This window comes from Gymnodraco acuticeps, unplaced genomic scaffold (assembly GCF_902827175.1).
Source record: "Gymnodraco acuticeps unplaced genomic scaffold, fGymAcu1.1, whole genome shotgun sequence".
In the NCBI taxonomy this organism is placed as follows: domain Eukaryota; kingdom Metazoa; phylum Chordata; class Actinopteri; order Perciformes; family Bathydraconidae; genus Gymnodraco; species Gymnodraco acuticeps.
The window spans coordinates 210,847-229,516 of record NW_022992140.1 but is presented as its reverse complement, the minus strand read 5'-3'; the positions used below and the strand labels follow the sequence as shown (position 1 = coordinate 229,516).

Below are 18,670 nucleotides of genomic sequence, written 5' to 3'. Positions count from 1 at the left end.
TTTATAGAGCCCTGCTGAGAAGACTTCTAGACAAACAGGAGAACTGCCGCCAAAACTAAAAACGTGACGTGGATCATAAATATATAAGCAATTATACAACATCTTAGATTTCTTTTCACACAATACGTCTCCTTGCAGTATCAACACTAATTCGGCTGACTTTTATATTTGATCCAATTGGTAGATAGGCTGTATTTAAACCATAACCGCGCAGAGCTGATAGAAAGGGACACCTGGTGGTCAAAGCACGTTATTGAATTGTATTATTTTATTATTAGATATTAATAGGATCTCTATAAAGTGTATTCATTACTCGTTATTCTCTACTAATAGTTCATTAAATACTGTATATAATGACTAGTTTGCACATCCCTTTCAAGATTTTATAAGCTAAGGTTTATTGACATATCATATTATACACAACTATGGTGTAGTTATGCAATGAATGAAACACTTGGGTCGCAGGTTCCTCAACAGTGCATTACAAGACATCTATCAATATTTGTGTATACTCTACCATGAAACTGTCATTCTGCACATTTCTTATACTATCTACATACATCTTATAAGAGTATAATACATATGTATAATATCAGTTTAATAATAAACAAATAAGTGCTTAAACATAGTTAACATTGCAGGAAAGCAATATATTAGACGTTAAGTACTTTGTCAAGCTTAATATTTATCTGTAGATACAAATGTCACTGTGTGTGCTGTGTGCTCTGCATGTGTGACCATTAAAGAATCAGAATACCTTTATTAGTTCCACAGAGGGGAAATGTGCAGCGTTACAGCAGGAAAGAGCCACAGACAGCTTAATGTTGCATATCTTACATGCGTTAAAAAGAGAGAGAGAGAGAGAGAGAGAGAGAGAGAGAGAGAGAGAGAGAGAGAGAGAGAGAGAGAGAGAGAGAGAGAGAGAGAGAGAGAGAGAGAGAGAGAGAGAGAGAGAGCTGTCTGCTTAGTTGCAATACTGTAGCTTATGCAATTTAGGCCTATAAATTGTTTATGTAACTTATGTGCCAGTGTGTCCATGGTTTTGAGTCTGTGTGTGTGTTGAGCGCAGCGCCGTCTGCTTTTTGCAGTACAGTAACTAAAGTAGGACTAAGCATACCGGTAGTTTCTGTGGACCGTTTTGTGAGTGCACTGCGCGCATGCGCACTTGTGTGGCATTGTTTGGGATTACCTAATTAAAATAGCGTCCCCCCAGTAAAAAAATCCCCACTACACCACTGGTTAAGCCCGATGAGAGGGGATACAGCTGTGCACATGTCATCATTAACAGACGTCGTTTAAAAGTGATGTTTGAGTGAACGAGGACATCCCAATTAATACCTGAGGACTCCTCTGTCCTCGCGTCACCTCCTCGTGTCTCTCGCTCGCATTTTACGGAGACGGAGCTAAGAGGCAAGGAAGGGAAGCGAGTGAGGGAAAGGAGGAGTCGAGGAGGGGTATTGGGATGAGGCTCAAATCTCTGGCCCCCCTTCTTCGATTTTGACATGTGACATCTCTTCCTGACCGTTAGAGCCAATAGAATCCAAGGGAAATCGTCCCGCACACAATCATGTTAAAAAAAAGATGGCTTCTTTGTGCATTCAATGAAGCTACAGAGCGTAGGAATGGCCTGCTCTACTATTTTAAAACGGAATTGCAGTTTTATTGCTTATAGTTTACCAGAACATTTCAAAGGGGACGCAGTCACATTGGATTAACCTATGGATTAACTACAGCATCGTTTTTATCGTTTTAATGCCATTGAAGACCAGTTCAGACCAGACAAAGACGAAGGTAAGCCATGTTAGCGTTGTGGGCTACCTAGCGCCACCTGTTTTGATGTACGTTTTTGTTGATAACGTCGCGAGTTTGTATCTTTCAGTGTTGAGGTGGGCACCGTTAGATTCTGTGTCTTTACGATCATAAACGATGTGTTGGATGTGCAGCTAGGATAAGTAATAAGGGAGCTAGGAGTGATTTTCGGTGCAGTAATAGGTTAGCATGTTGCGCTCTGGGCTAATTCAGAGGCTCACTGTTAGCATTGTGTGTTTTCTTTGAAAAAAAAATGAAAAAGATCAGTTAAATGAGTTTTTTCCCGTATTATGGATACAAAATATTCATAGTTTATTAAATATTAAGGTTCCTTAGACGTTGTTTCCTGCAAATGACGCGATTTCGGCCCCGGAACCGGGTCCGTGGGGATTAAGAGGTCAATCATGCCGTTTGAAAGACAGAGGTAGATGGACACGGCTAACATCATTTCTAACGTGAACAAGCATGATCTACATGATGGACATATTCCCCTGCTGTTCAGAGGAACACTCAGTTAAGGTATCATGAAAGAACGGGTTGAGAAACGTCTTAATGCTTTAAAGTCTGATAAGTATCATCTAAAGGGAAATGTGCATCACATTGAAGTTAGATATATGGACGAGGCACACATTGTTATCAGCACTGCAGATAAGTTAGTGTTAAATAAAACTGATATACTCTGAAGGAAATTAAAGCTGGAAAGGTTCAGAAACTGCATCTTACCGTTTTAAAGTAGAAGGGAGATGCATGGAGCGGCCACTCCTCATGGACTCACAGGATGGTGCAGGAGAAGCTGCTCTTTTGTCCTCTGAACTGTAACCCACGCCCAATTTTCTGACAGGGAGAAATGTTTGGAGTTTATATATCTGAATTTAAAGAGACCCTCAAGAAGCCTTTTAGGTCTTTGGCCTCACATTGCATATTCTAATTGTTTTTAATTGTGAACATAATTTCTTTATGTGCTATTAATACACTATCTAAATCAATGAAATAGCACCAAAACATACAGATTAAAATCCAGCCTTTGAATGTAAATTGGACTTGGATTATTTAAAGAGCCTGTGACAGCCTCCCAACAACTGTTGTGCAATGAAATATTGGGCTACTAGTCATCTAGAACTGTCAGTTTAAAAAAGGTGTGATACCGTTCCGATAAATATCAATCATTTCGAACATCGCGGGGAAATTCCTTCGACTCATTTTGAAGTTTTGGGGGAAGCCGGAAGTGACGTCAATGCGGGAACGCTTCACTGTGCGGCGAGAGAGCCAAACACGGACAAAGTGTGTTGTCATGCGTAGAAATGGTGAATTACTGAGTTTAGGCACGTTAATAACGTTTTAATGAAGTTGACTACAGTATATTCATATTTGTCAGTGCTTTCATGTCAATTCGGCGAACATAAACATAAATGATCGTGGTGAAGATGATGATTAAATTAGGATTACAAATTGGTAGTGAGAGCTGCTGAATTTCCTCCCGTCGGATGTGGTATAAAAACAAATCGATTATTTTTGTAGTTTTAAACTCAAGTGGATTAAATTCAGTGGTGAGCCGTCAGGGCCCTCTAGGCCCTCTGTGAGGTCCTAAGATATTCTAAAAAATAATATTTGAAACCATTAAAAAAAATATATATATTATATTTTTTGTTTGTTAAATTTTTCATTAGTTTTACCAAAATAACTTGATTTAATTGTATTTAAAATAACATTTCCAAATAAATAAATCCTTCGAATCTGCCTGTTCAGTTTCTGTTAGAATGTGAAAGGTTAAATGCCGTCTCTCTACATTCACAGAGGGCCAGCTACAGTAACGCAATGAGAGAGTAATGTCAAATGACAGTACAATTGACCAATCATATCTTCCCTCTAAATGGGCGGGCTTTATTTTTGGCGGACTTTATGACAAGTTCCGCCCGCTGTGAGGTCTATGCAAGTGGTGCAGTGACGCATCCTAAAACCCGGAAGTAAGCTTCGCTCGGATTCCCTCGACAGAAAGCAGTGGGATTTCTCCATAAGATTTTGGAAAATAGCTTGAAATAAGGTCTGTGGAAAACGAACCTGTTAGATAAATGCACGTTTTGTTCAGCCGTATAATATCCACATGTCTACCCTACTTTTATTATTTTCTAATCATAAATCTAATCGATAGATTTATGATCGATAGATTTATGATCGATAGATTTATGATTAGCATAAGTTTGTTCATGATGGCTCACTTCAGTGATAGTGATGACATCGTTTGCAAAATTATTAACAGTCATTTTCAAGATTGAGTTCCAATGATAAACTGGAGTGGCAAAGGATCAGCTGCATGACCCGCAAGTGCTTCATCCAAAAGGACAGGAGGATGGACTTTGTGTTTAGTGATTTGATCATCAAAGGTAGGCCTAAGTCATTTTCAATGTGGGTCGCCGTGCCGACTTAATTCATGTTTAATTGTTACTTGGCTGTAGGTGCCCTGTCATGATAGGTGTTTATATAAATGGTGTTGTTCTGTGTGGTAGAGGGTCGCTGTCATTAATGCGTTTTGCACCCCGGGCCGCTGTTTTGATATTCCGCTGAAGTATACGCTGTGACGTAATAACGCTTCTTTTTTTTCGAGGGAAGGGGGGGTCAGAGGGCCTAGGTATAAAAGTCACGGCTCGCCACTGATTAAACTACATTTATTAGTGCTTTCATGTCAATTCGGCGAACATACAATTCATCAAATGATCGTGAGGATGATGATTAAAAATCGTTTGTTTGAGCCGGTCTGCATTTCCTGATGAAAAAACAAACCGATGCTTTTTGTAGTTGTATTACACCAACATGGATTAAACGTGTGGTTTTTTTACCACAATGTTGGGGAAATTAATGCAAATAAAATGCACGGATTATGATTATTATTATTCCCACTCCGATCGGGACACTAGGTCCACCGTTTCCCCGCAGCGAGGCTCCCCCCGTTGACACTTTACGTGGGCTGGGTGCAGTGGCGGACTGGCCATCGGGACGAATCCCGATGGGCCGGTACCGAAGTGGGCCGGTCGGATAAGTCACTAGCACATCCCCCACTCCCCCCGTTGACAACTTTACTAGCGGTACCGAAATGGGCCGGTCGAGAGTCCCGGGCTGATTTTTAGTCCCAGTCCACCACTGGCTACATGACCGTATGATCGCCCATATCGACGCACCTAATTCCTAAACTTCTAACAGATACAACATAAAGCCGATCCTTCAGCCTCATATGAGCTCTCAGACACGTTCAACATTAAACTGTCATCGCTGTCTGAGCTTGCTGCTGTGTGCGCCATCGTGCATTTACATGCAGATGCTGGGATCCTGAACCGTGCAGCTGGAGCGCTGTGCCCGCAATGACGTCACACATAATTTGGCGGCACTTGAAGAATCCCCGAGAAGATCCAGAAAATGGTCAACATTGAAGGGCAGATTAATGGTTATCAAAGTACAAATATCCAAAATCAGTTCAGTAACGGTTTTCAAGGGGACAATATTTACTCAAATTGATGGGTTTGGATGATGGGGGAAACTCGTGTCACAGGCTCTTTAAAGAGGGAATTACAAGTTCATTAATAAATTACATTTCCTAATTCTTGTTTTTCTAAAGACCAAATCTTTGGTCTTTAAAAGTTTGAGAACAACTGCTCTAGAACAAAGGCATTCCCTTCAGGATAAGGTTTGTTCAGCTAGTTTCAATGTTGAATATTGATGTGATGTTGAAACTAACAGCACTTTGCCGTGAATGGAGTTACGGCAGTCTTCTTTTTTTATTACAACATTGTTTTTTAGTGAAGGAGGCGCTGATAGCACAGCACTGTGCTTCACTTTTTCATTTGGGTTATTCAAATCAAAATGTCATGAGGTTTATAACCAAAGACTAAATGCTTTGAATCAAAGAAACAGGTGTTTTTTTCTCAAAAAAACTAATCTCTTTGAACAAAACATTTGGACGTCCAGAATGAACCCAGTAAGTCAGTCAAACAGCTGGATCTGACATGAACATAAAGAAATCTTCATCTCACCTCTTTTGTGCCTCAAACCAACACTTCAACTTCTCCTTGAATACACCCATGGTCAAAGAACTACAGAATAAAATAAAAAGACAAATCTTGCCAGCCAATTTTTAAAATGTATTGAAGAAGTATTCAGACTCTTCATGGACTCACAGCTCGGTGCAGGAGAAGCTGCTCTTATCTTCTCAGGATTGGGTCTGCGTTTACTGACAGAGAGAAATGTTAGGAGCTTATATATTTGTACCTAAAGAGACCCTCAATGAGCCTTTTAGGTGTTTGGCCTCTCATTGAATATTCTTCTATCACTTGTTTTTAATAGTGAACATTCTTTATTTATTTAATCAACAAATAAATGAAATAGCACCAAAATATACAGATTAAAATCCAGCCTTTGAATGTGAACTGGACTTGGATTATTTAAAGAGGGAATTACAAGTTGATTAATAAATTACTTGTTATATTCCATTTCCTAATTCTTGTTTTTTTAAAGACCAAATCTTCATTTTGAAAGTCAGAATGTAATGTATAAGTATTCCTGTTTGATAAAGTAGAAAAACAACTCATTCAGGTTTCCCTGATAACAATCAGGAGAAGTGAATACCTGGGGAAGATGTTAGATGTACGAACACCGAGCGAGAAGAGATGCCTGTAAGAGAAGAAATAATGACACAAGTTATTTTATTCCTACAGTTCTTCCCCTTTCTTTGTTAGAAGTGAAGAACTTGAACACAACATGTACAGCCATTAGAATATGTATATTTGACTCTGTGTTAAATACTCATTATGAAGAATGATTTCATTTCAGAATAATGTGTATTTCACTATTTAATTATACTATACTACTAATGAGTTAATAATTTTAATATAGTAGCTGTTGAAAATACATCTAATTTCAGCTCATTTATGAACTGGTTTTTATTAATTAATTGTTTTTATCATAATTAATTTTTTGTTGATTAATCATTATATCATTAAATTAGTAAAGTTGATTAAATGTTCATTAATTCCCCCTAAATGTAGGGCAGTAGACCTATGAAGTAGCAGAAAATGAAAGTTAAATGCTTTAAAATTATCCTGAATTACATTAAATGTGTGTATTTCTTGTTAACTTAAATAATGTTTGATTAAATATGACAAGAGAGTTTCCTGTAATCGGAAATAACACATTGCGTGAGATCTCCTTATAAAACAAAATGTTGGATAAAGGCAAGGCAAGTGTATTTATACAGAACCTTTCAAAGACAAGGCAATTCAGGGTGCTTTACAAAAATGAAAGAGATTCAGAAAAAGGCATTTGAAATCAGTCATTAAAAAGAAAAGATAATAAAAGAAACATTAAAAGAAAAAAATACATGAATAAAAAGTTACAGTGCAGTTTCAGATGTGAATAGTTCACACAGAAGTTCCACTTTACTGATGCCTTTAAGGTTTCTCCGAACATGAGCTGTGTACGCTTGTATGGCACATACGTCCCGAGCAGCACACAGAGAAAAGCAGCCAGGACAAAGTCCCCAGACTCTGATTCCCTGGGGTTACTAGCCCCAAATGTTCATTAACCAAAAACAAAACACAACGGCTCAGTTTCAATTTAAAGGCAGCGGCAAAAAGAAAAGTCTTCTTGCTGGATTTAAAAGTAGTCAGAGTTGCAGCGGACCTGCAGGTTTCTGGGAGTTTGTTCCAGATATTTGGAGCATAATAACTGAACGCTGCTTCTCCATGTTTAGTTCTGACTCTGGGGACAGAAAGCTGACCAGTCCCTCAGCAGGGTGGGGATGGAGAGGAGGTTGGCTTCTGATGAGCAGGAGGCAACGGGAAGGGGTGTGGTGGTGCAGCAGGTCTATGAGGTAGGGGGGGGGGCCTGATTGTTGAGGGCTTTGTAAGTAATCAGGAGGACTTTGAAGTTGATTATTTGACGGACGGGGAGCCAGTGGAGGTTCTGGAGGACGGGAGTGATGTGGTCTCGGGAGCGGGTGTGGGTGAGGAGGCGGGCAGCAAAGTTCTGGATATGTTGGAGTTTATTGAGGAGGTTGGATGGTATGCCGTAGACTCGTAGAGGATGCTATTGCAGTAGTCGAGTCGTGAAGTGATGAATGCATGAATCAGGGTCTCAGCAGCAGAGGAGGAGAGTGATGGGCGGAGACGGGCAATGTTTTTGAGGTGGAAAAAGGCGGTCCTGGTGATGTGATTGATGTGGTGGTTGAATTTGATTCAATTTTATTCAATAGCCAATTAGAACTTATTTAAACCACAGTTTCAATTATCTCAAGCTTATTTTCATTCGTTGTAGTATTTTGATAGTATGATTTATTTTTTAATGAATGTTATTCAATCAAGCCTCAAACTGATGGCACTTGTCCCTATAGCCTGTTTTTAAATGGAAGTTGTCTGAGGTCCTTCCCATCAGCTGCTCTTGCAGTAATAAGTAGTGTACCTTTCTTACTGTCCTAAATGTGCACAATATAGTGACTGCTTTTCGTCTTTTGTTTACTTAGTTGTGTTTTCTGTATTTTTTACGTCTGTGTTATGTGCAGTGTTGGGACTAACGCGTTACACAGTACACACACGTTACACATTTTTGGCAGTAACTAGTACTCTAACGCATTACTTTTTGAATTCAGTAACTCAGTTACCGTTACTACATGGTGCGTTACTCCGTTAGTTTTTTTATATAGTCAACAGCCAGGCGAACAGAGATGAGAACTGTACTTAAGTAAATGTACTTAGATACTTCCTGTGTCACATGCGGAGACGCGCTGTGGGCGTGTTTGTGTTGTTTACTAACAAGACTATCATGGCGGCGGCGGAGCTCAAGTCGAGTTTCTCCACCTGGAGATATTCTCACTATTTCACTTTTGTCGAGCACAAAGAAAAGAACGTTTTAGTTAAATGTAAGTTGTGTCTTGGCGGGTCAAAGAGCCTATCTACTGCCCAAACCAGTCATTCAAATCTCTTAAAACATCTGCAAAAAACAACATGCTGGGACGAAGCTAGTAGCTAAGACCACAGAGACTCAGCCGACGCCACTCCACCTCCACCTAAGCAACAGCGGCTGGATTTTAACCGAGGGACTGCTAGCCAGGGAAAAGTGGATAAAGCCATTGCACGGTATGTTGTAGAACACATGCAGGCTATTGCTACAGTGGAGTCACCCGCTTTCAGGGAGCTAGTTAGCATGATAGCATGTCCGGGCGGCACACGGCATATGGGACGGAACACTTTTTCCAACTACCTGGAGAAAGAATATACAAAAATGCAAAGCCAGCAAATATCGATGCAATCCAGATTGCATATAATGCATGTCAAGTTGATCAACAGATTGTATTATTCTCCAATGCAATGACAGTACTGAAATGAAGGCTATCCTTATAGCTGTTTGTAAGTAACTAAAACAGTTACTTTTCACAGTAATGCATAATTTTTTTGGTGTAAGTAACTAGTAAAGTAACGGAGTTACTTTTGAAATGAAGTAACTAGTAATGGTAACTAGTTACTGGTTTTCAGTAACTAGCACAACACTGGTTATGTGTAAGAACTGTTGCTGCCTTCTTGGACAGGTCAGCATTGTAAATGAGATGTTGTCTCAATGTTGGTAAAATAAAATGTAAAATGTAAAAAAAAAAAAGGTTAAATAATATTTCAGATTCTTCCCCGTACCACTAGCGGGAGCTGGCGTACCACCAGTGGTACGCGTACCACAGGTTGAGAACCACTGGCCTACAGCAAAAATAGTTACAGCATATATTTAGTGATTTTAATGTTAACAGATCTTTGATGCAATAACATTTTGACCGACTTGACACATGGAATAAAACATGGGCGTAGGAAGCATCCTCAATGTGGGTGAGACAATTTAACAGGGGGTGTGGGCAGGTGGTGGACCTCACCTCCTCTAGGGGGGTCCGGGGGCATGCTCCCCCGGAATAATTTTTTTAAATTAAATGTTGAAGTTAAATGCAACTGTTCTTTCAACATTTATTTGAACAGCAAGTGGAGGCAAAAGTGACTGCACCCAAAACAATAGACCTGCTAGCTAACTAGCCTAAACTCAGTAACAGAATGTGGGCAACACGTTCTTCTCCACAGTGCGACCTCTGAGTCAGACATCACTTCCCCCTTTTCTATCCTACGGGTACAGCCACTCGCCCTGAACCCCGTTTCCCTGCCAACCCCCCCAACAGGAGTGATGTGATCCACTTTCTTAGTGTTAGTGAGGACTCGAGCAGCGGCATTCTGAATCAGCTGCAGCTTTCTAATAGATTTTTTAGTGAGACCTGTGAAGACACCATTGCAGTAGTCCAGTCTACTGAAGATAAAAGCATGGACAAGTTTTTCCAAATCCTGCTGTGACATTAGTCTTTTAATCCTAGATATGTTCTTTAGGTGATAGTAGGCTGATTTAGTAACTGTTTTAATGTGACTGTTGAAACTCTTCTGCCTTGGCTCGAAAAACCATTACCTCAGTTTTGTCTTTGTTTAATTGGAGAAAGTTCTGACACATCCAGTCATTGATTAAAGATAAACAACAACTTTTATAATAACATCACTAACTTTAATTCAGCTTCGGTTGTGGTAACAATGTACAGCAACACAAAAACATCGCGACCAACCGTTACATTAAAGGTTTATAAAGTTTTCTCGAACAATGAGGAAGTTTGTGCTAAGCTAACTGAGGCCTTGCTAGCATACAGGGTTAAAGACAGTTATAAACTAGATAGCATTCGAGGTAACGTTACAGCACGAGTAGTATTACATATATAAATATTTCATATGTAGTGAGACTGAATCAAAGTGTTCAATAATATACGTTTATATATACGTTTATATGTCAAGGGTTGAATCCGCAGATCAGCTTACCTTTAGTGCGCAGCAGTTATTTGTCAAAGTGAAAGAGTGAAACTGTGACTCAAAACATAACAAGGAGGTGTGACGGGTCAGTTGGAGGTTGGTGGAATAGAAAACACAAGGATTACAGGGAGTCAGACATTAATTAAATGCGTTTCTGAAATCATTTTTTAATTAAAACCTCACTGTAAGAATATCAGTCTTCTTATGGACCATCCAAGTGGATATAATTGATTTTCAGGCGGGTATAAAGTAACAAAAACAGGGGTTATTTGACACGAGAGATCTCAAAACTCTTCCGCCTGGTCCCGCCCAGTACTCTGCTGTGAATGGCTCATGCGGTTCTTTTTTTACCAGCTTTCGGTGCACACTTTGACACCAGTCGTTTGTTGCTCTCGATATGTGTAACAGGTACTGTATGTGAATGAACAGTGCTGCACAAGTACACACAGGCTTTACTTGAGTAAAATATTATAAGCAAACAACACGTTCTTTAAAATCTACAATCGTAAATGAAATTATTTTTTTTTACTAAATGTAAGAGATACCAGATAAATACACTTTTATAGCTGTTATGAGTTTTCTTGTCTTTCTGTAAGTCTCTACTGAAAAGATGATTAAATGTCTAAGTAATAATCCCTTGTAGCACAGACTCCAAATATCTGCCTATAGAGAATGTGTTTTTGTGTTGTGTTGTTGTTGGTAAGGGATTTTATTTAAAAGTTGAATAGTTATATTATAAAACCTGATCATTATCCGCCCTTGTTATGTCCAGTTATGTGTATTTAGAGTGTATATAACTGACCTACTTTCTTTTATCTACAGGTGTAATTTCAGTTTCACTTTTACTTGTGCCCGTGTGAAATATTCTAGTACTTTTCCATGATGTGTGAAGCCAGAAGAAGCTGTGTGCTTAGGAATTCAGATGATAGACGAGACAGTTTTCTTTTCAAAATATAATACAATACAACTTTATTTGTAGCACTTTAAAACCTCCAGACTAAAGCGCTGTTCAGAGAAATAAAGAAACAAATTAAATACAGGAAATCACACAGCTCAGCTCTCATAGAGAGGCGAAGTCTCTCCCTTTTCCTGTTGTCCCCACATGCTTTAAAACCACCGCCATAGTGCCAGTGCCCAAACACTCTGCTGCAGCAGGCCTGAATGACTTCCGTCCCGTTGCACTTACACCCATTCTCATGAAGTGCTTCGAGAAGTTGGTCGTAGCACAGCTTAGGCCCCGGCCACAAGAGGACGATAACGGTCGTTTCCGTTACCGTTTTGTGTCATATAGACCATTCGGCCACACTAGGACGACAGAATACGGCACTAAACGACTACGGTAACGATAACGGGTCCCAAGGTGGATAGAACGGCATACGCAACGCTCTGGGGGGTCAAACGGCTCCGTGTGTACGCCCTTTACGATCATTTTGTGATAATGATGAGGCAATAGCCCGCCTCTCCCCACCTCAGCTGCTCACCCCCGCGTCAAAGTAAACTGCACACTGAATTCAGATGATTTATCTTTCTCTCGATATGGACCTAAACGCGAGTGAAGTCTAATCTGACAGGACGGAGACACGCAGCTCTGCTCACCTGCAGCTCCTCTCGCTGTGATGCAGCGGAGAACGGAGCAAAACACACACTTCAAGTCAGATCATCTATTTTAATTACCTCTCAAACTACCTAAACTAGTTATAAATATGTTTATTTTTACTGTCGGCCGGGTCACCATTACTGGATCAGCTGCTGCATGAAACAGACACTGACGCTGTCAGAAGAGAGGGAGGAAAAAGAGAGGCTCCGTGTATTTTATTATAATATTATATAGAGTCGTTATTCATTCGTTTTAAAGCTCAATAAATAACAAAGAAGACCTTTGACCGGCACTTTTATAAGTTTTGTCGGAAGATTTAAACTTTAATACACGTTGACTGGCGAAAAACTCTGCCCGGTTCCCTCGGCCCCCACCGCGGAGAATAAACAGAAGGGTAACCATGACAACCATGACAACCATGCTTCTTCGCTGCTTTTGTGGAGGAAGTTACAGCGCCACGTACAGGCTCGGCATATGTACTGCAGCTTCTCCAGCGGTTGGAGCTAAACGGAGCGGTCTCGTGTGGACAGACACTATCCGGTGAATATTGCGTGTGGACGGAAGCTTTTTTGCGATTGCGTTAATCCTATGCGTTTAGCCGTTTTCATCCTCGTGTGGCCGGGGCCTTAAATCCCGCCTATCACAGACACTGGACCCCCATCAATTTGCATACCGGACTAATAGGAGCACGGAAGATGCTGTTTCCATAACACTTCACACCGTCCTCTCACATCTAGAAAAAAACAACTCCTATGCAAGACTGCTGTTCATCGACTTCAGTTCAGCCTTCAACACCGTCATCCCCTCCAAACTAATCACAAAACTCAACGACCTGGGCATCGACGCCCCCCTTTGTAATTGGATTTTAGACTTTCTAACCAACAGACCCCAGCATGTCAGGTTGGATAATCTCTCTTCCATGACCCTCAGCCTAAATACCGGTGTCCCACAAGGCTGCGTGCTGAGCCCAGTCCTCTACTCCATCTTCACCCACGACTGTACCCTGTACATGGTTCAAACACCATCATCAAGTATGCAGACGACACAACGGTGATTGGCCTCATCCACAACAACGATGAGACGGCCTATAGGAGGTTCAGCATCTGACTGAGTGGTGTGCTGACAATAACCTGGCCCTTAACACAACAAAAACAAAATAACTCATTGTGGACTTCAGGAAATCGAAAGGCAACACACACACTCCCATCCACATAAATGGAATGGCGGTGGAGCGTGTGTCTAGCTTCAAGTTCCTGGGGGTCCACATATCCAATGACCTCTCATGGTCCAACAATACCACCAGTATAGTAAAGAAGGCTCACCAGCGTCTCTTCTTCCTGAGGAGACTAAAGAAAGACCACCTCTCTCCTCAGATTCTGGTGAACTTTAATTGCTGCACCATTGAGAGCATCCTGACCAGCTGTATCACAGCCTGGTATGGGAACTGCACAATGCTCAATAGAAAGGCATTGCAGAGAGTGACGAAAATCGCCCAACGCATAATCGGTGTCCCACTCCCTGCCATCGAGGACATCCAGGGGATACGGTGTTTGCAGAGGGCGCTCAACATCTTCAAAGACACCTCTCATCCTGCAAACTATCTGTTTGTCCTCCTACCCTCGGGGAGGCGCCTCAGGAGCCTCCGGTCCAAGACCAGCAGGTTCAGGGTCAGCTTCTTCCCCAGGGCTGTTACCCTGCTGAACTCTGCCCGCTGATAGACTCAAGCCCATACCCACCACCCACCTGTTTCTATACTGTCAATGCCGTTTACACTGTATATATTCATCTGTTTATAGCCTATTTATAATTATTCTATTTATAATAATTCCATGTATAATTATTATCATTATGTAGACTCCTGCTCTGCTATTTTGCACTTCTGGTCAGATGCCTAAACTTACATTTCGTCACTAGTACATGTACTACGTAATGACAATAAACTGGAATCTGAATCTGAATTCTGATTCTGACGGTTTATTCAACAGCCACAGCTTAATATTTTACAGTTCTTTAAATGTTTTGTGTGTTCATATTTAAATACGTAAAGTTTAGGATGTCAGATAAATGTAGCGCGGTAAAAACGACATGATTATCCTTTGAGATGAAGTGTATATAAATATAAAGTAAAAAGAAAATACTCAAGTAAAGTACAAGAACCCGAAAATGTGCCTTTAAGTAAAACACTTGACTAAATGTAGATATTCATTTCACCACTGATTATTGCATAAAACCCTAAAAACTGTCAAAATAATGAACAAATGTACACAAAAAATTACTTATTTGTAAAGTTGATGCCATTTTTTTTCAACCCATTTATTGTTTGAGGTTTTATATATAATCTTTGACAGTTAAATGTACCTTTAAAACAAGATATTCATTATTTGGGTGTCAAAATCAACATTTAAAGTAATTTAGATGAATGTAGTGCAGTAAATATGTAATAAGTAAAGTACAAATATATTACGTTTGCTTAATTAAGTACATTACTCGAGTAAATGAACTTTCACCGGCTGCTGATATTTAATGCATGTTATTTAAAAAGCAGGCGCTCAGATGCAGAACAGAGAGATTATTTTACATGAAGTTTAGTTTCACACAGAAGGTCACGTCTCAAAGTGTTTGTGTTTTAGTCTTCTTCTTCTTTGGTGTGACGTCAGAGGTCCAACTCGGTGTCGTGTAGCCATGCCCGCATCTCTGGTCCTGAGTGGAAGAGGCTGGCTTCAGAGGCTGGTCTAGATCAGTGATTCTCAAACTTTTTTCAATAATGTACCCCCTTTGAAAAATAAATTCAGCCAAAAACAATTTGTTAAGGAGAAAATGCCTACAAAGAGGTACAGCACAGCGCTGCACCATCAGTGTCTGATTTATTAAAACAACAACCTTGTAACTGAGAAACACTTAAATGCTACATTTAAATGTTTACAAACCATCACTAAATTCATGGCAAACCAATTTTAACATCATGCAATAACACTAAGACGACATTAGTTGCATTGAACTGATCTTTTTAATAAGTTGTACTTACAATGTAGTGAAACATGGGTTTGAGCTTCACTGAGGATCTTTGTTATTCTCAGTGACAGGAAGGCCACTGCAGTTATTACACTTTGCGTTTTGAAATATGTGAAACTCTGTTAATATAAAACCCACACTGCTCAAACTTCGCTACTTTTCCTGAATTTTTTTTTTTTTTTTTCATTAACATAAAATAAATGTCACGTACCCCCTGCAGTACTCCAACGTACCCCTAGGGGTCCGCGTACCCCCATTTGAGAACCACTGGTCCTGATAAAGGGCAGGTGGTGATTATGTGTTGGCCGTTCAGGGTCACCGCACTCGCATGCAGCACTGTCTGCCAGGCCCCACTTCTTCCTCCATGTTTTGAAGAGACCCCAGTTCGTAGACGGTTCAGTGTGGTCCATTGCCGGCGTGTATTTTAGTCTAAACAACAGCTGGACCGAAGACGGTCTTTTTCTCGATATTATTCCTCTTCTAGTGTTCAGGAGACGCTTTCCTCAACATCCTCCACCGCCTCTCTGGAGAAGGTAAGCTCAGATATTCATTTAATACAAATATACAAACTCTTCCACAGGATAAACAAAGTATTCTGATGATGAGTATGTAGCATGTATAGATACAAATAAAAACAAGAGGTCAGATTTCACGTTAAAGCAGAAAGGGGGAAAACATCAGGGAAAATATATTAAAATTCATATAAATGATAATAAAAAACATAGAAAATGCCTTAAATCTGAAAGCACTGATTTAAAAAAAAAAAGAAGCACATTTGCTTTATGTGTGTTCATTCTTTCTTTAAAGAAGTGAGAAAACATATATAATAATACAGAATTGCATTACAATGATTTCACAGATGTTTAATCTAAAATAAAATGTGTACAAATATAATATTCATATTAGTAATGATTGCATAAAACAAAGAACGTGCATTAGCCTGTACCTTCAATACAAATAATTATGAATCAGCTTAAAGGAAGGTTTTTTATTTTTTATTAGCACAGATGTTAAGAGCTGTCATTGTATGTCCTACATTCACAAATCATCATCCTTCAAGGAGATAGTAAACACTGAGACTTAGTTAGAAGTTATTATCTATGTCTGAAGTTTGTGTTTTTTTGGCTAACATGTGAATTCTGTACAATGACTTCCCATTTACAATAAAAGGTAATTGGTTGAAATAATCTTTATTTGTATTTTGCAAAGAGAAATCTTAAAAAATACAAGTAAAAAACTACTGGAAGAAAATCTCCATCACCAGCTCTGATGCTGTGATAATGTCGTAATAATAAAAATAACCGAGACAAATGGAGTCCAGGTCTGTCCAAGTCCTGTCCAGGGTCCTGCATTTATCCCTGGATCTCTGGAGAACAAATACAATCAGTAAGTGATGAACAATGTAGGTGTTGTAATGCACGTTACAACATTAACTTGTAGATGTAGGAAACCCATGGAGCCGTCGCTCTTCATGAGCACACAGCTCGGTGCAGAGAATCCAAAGGTAAAGGATGGGAAGAAAACCCGGACTAATAGTGTCTGATATGGATCATCTAAAGATAAAAGGAGCATCACATTTAAATAAAGAATAAGGACGAGGATAGTTACACTCTGAAGACAGTTCTGGCTCAAAAGGTTCTGTTGACCTACAGAGACATTGACTCTTACCGTTGGAAAGCTGTAGGTTAATCCTTGGAGCGGTCACTCATCTTGGACTCACCGCTCAGTGCAGGAGAAAACTGCTTCTTCCTCCTCAGGAATGACGCCCTCGCTGCGTTCACTGACAGGGAGAAATGTTAGGAGATTATATATTTGTACTTAAAGAGACCCTCAATGAGCCTTTTAGGTGTTTGGCCTCTCATTGCATATTCTGCTATTACTTATGACCTATTACATTGATTTACACAAACAAATCAATGTAATAGGCAACCAAAATATTCAGATTAAAATCCAGCCTTTGAATGTGAACTGGACTTGAATTATTTAAAGAGAGAATTACAAGTTGATTAATAAATTACTTGTTATATTCCATTTCCTAATTCTTGTTTTTTTTAAAGAACAAATCTTCATTTTGAATCCCAGTGTGTTGACTTCACTCTGCTTTCATCAGCATGTCCAATTTTCCCACAAACAAAATCTAAGCATGTACTCTATATACTTAATGTACTTTCACCTGTTAAAGTTCAGAGTTTAACTCGTGTCATTTTTGTTTTTTATTCATACTATCACTACATGTTTATTTGTATTCTATAGATTTCCATAATCTAAAGAAAAATCTCATTACATTTATATAAAAAACAAGGACTAGGCAAATAGATAAAAATCAACAATGCAGGAAAAGTAAATGCTCAGACTTTTAGTCGATTAAAACTTGGCTAAATAGAAACAGGATGAAGGTGACTATATGACTAAAACTAACGAGGACATTTGACACAGGACTAAGACTAAATGAAAAATATCTGACAAAATGAACACGTCAAGGCATTGTGCTTCTTTGGAGTACTGTGGGAGGGGCTGGAAGATTAAAGAAGAAAGTTACATTACATGATTCTTTAGTTATTTATGTGAATTTATGGAGGAGAGGAGGAATGAGGAGGAGGAGTGATGAAGGAGGAGGGAGGAGGAGGAGCAGGATGGAGGAGCAGGAAGGAAGCGGTGTGGAGTCCTTCTTCTTCCTTCTTACTTCTTCTTCCTTATTCTTATGCTTCATCTTTTAATCTTCGTCTTCTTTCTTAACTTCTATCTTCTCTTCTTCTTCTTGTCTTCTTTCCTTGCTTCGTCTTCTACTTCTTTTCTTCTTTAATACGTTCTTCTTACTTTCGCCCTCTTTATATCTCCCTGTTTCCGATCTCCATCATCTATAGAAAATGGCTGACTAACCTTTACGGTAAATCATGCCGTTTGAAAACAGAGTAGATGGACACGGCTAACAAAATTTCTAACGTGAACAAGCATGATTTACATGATGGACATATTCCCCTGCTGTTCAGAGGAACACTCAGTTAAGGTATCGAGAAAGAACGGGTTGAGAAACGTCTTAATGCTTTAAAGTCTGATAAGTATCATCTAAAGGGAAATGTGCATCACATTGAAGTTAGATATATGGACGAGGCACACATTGTTATCAGCACTGCAGATAAGTTAGTGTTAAATAAAACTGTTATACTCTGAAGGAAATGAAAGCTGGAAAGGTTCAGAAACTGCATCCTACCGTTTGAAAGAAGGAGGGGAATCCATGGAGCCGTCACTCATCGTGGACCCATAGCTCGATGCAAGAGAAGCTGCTCTTATCTTCTCACGATTAGGTCTGCGTGGACGGACAGAGAGAAATGTTAGGAGCTTATATATTTGTACCTAAAGAGACCCTCAATGAGCCTTTTAAGTCTTTGGCCTC

At 39.6% G+C, this 18,670-nt stretch overlaps 1 protein-coding gene and 1 long non-coding RNA gene across 2 annotated transcripts in view; both read right to left on the bottom strand.

Annotated features, from left to right (window-relative positions):
• The window catches only part of LOC117538293, a 43,658-nt gene that overhangs the window by 10,506 nt on the left and 14,482 nt on the right, over positions 1-18,670 (bottom strand). Inside the window, exon 3 of the mRNA XM_034203900.1 lies at positions 18,488-18,583. Within this exon, the coding sequence (XP_034059791.1) occupies positions 18,488-18,583 (96 nt within the window). The remainder of the gene's footprint in view (positions 1-18,487; positions 18,584-18,670) is intronic.
• Positions 5,199-10,781, bottom strand: LOC117538297. The gene is made up of 3 exons (XR_004567832.1): positions 10,677-10,781; positions 6,424-6,468; positions 5,199-5,891 (listed from the first exon to the last, which is right to left on the bottom strand). It is a non-coding gene; the product is annotated as an uncharacterized LOC117538297 (long non-coding RNA).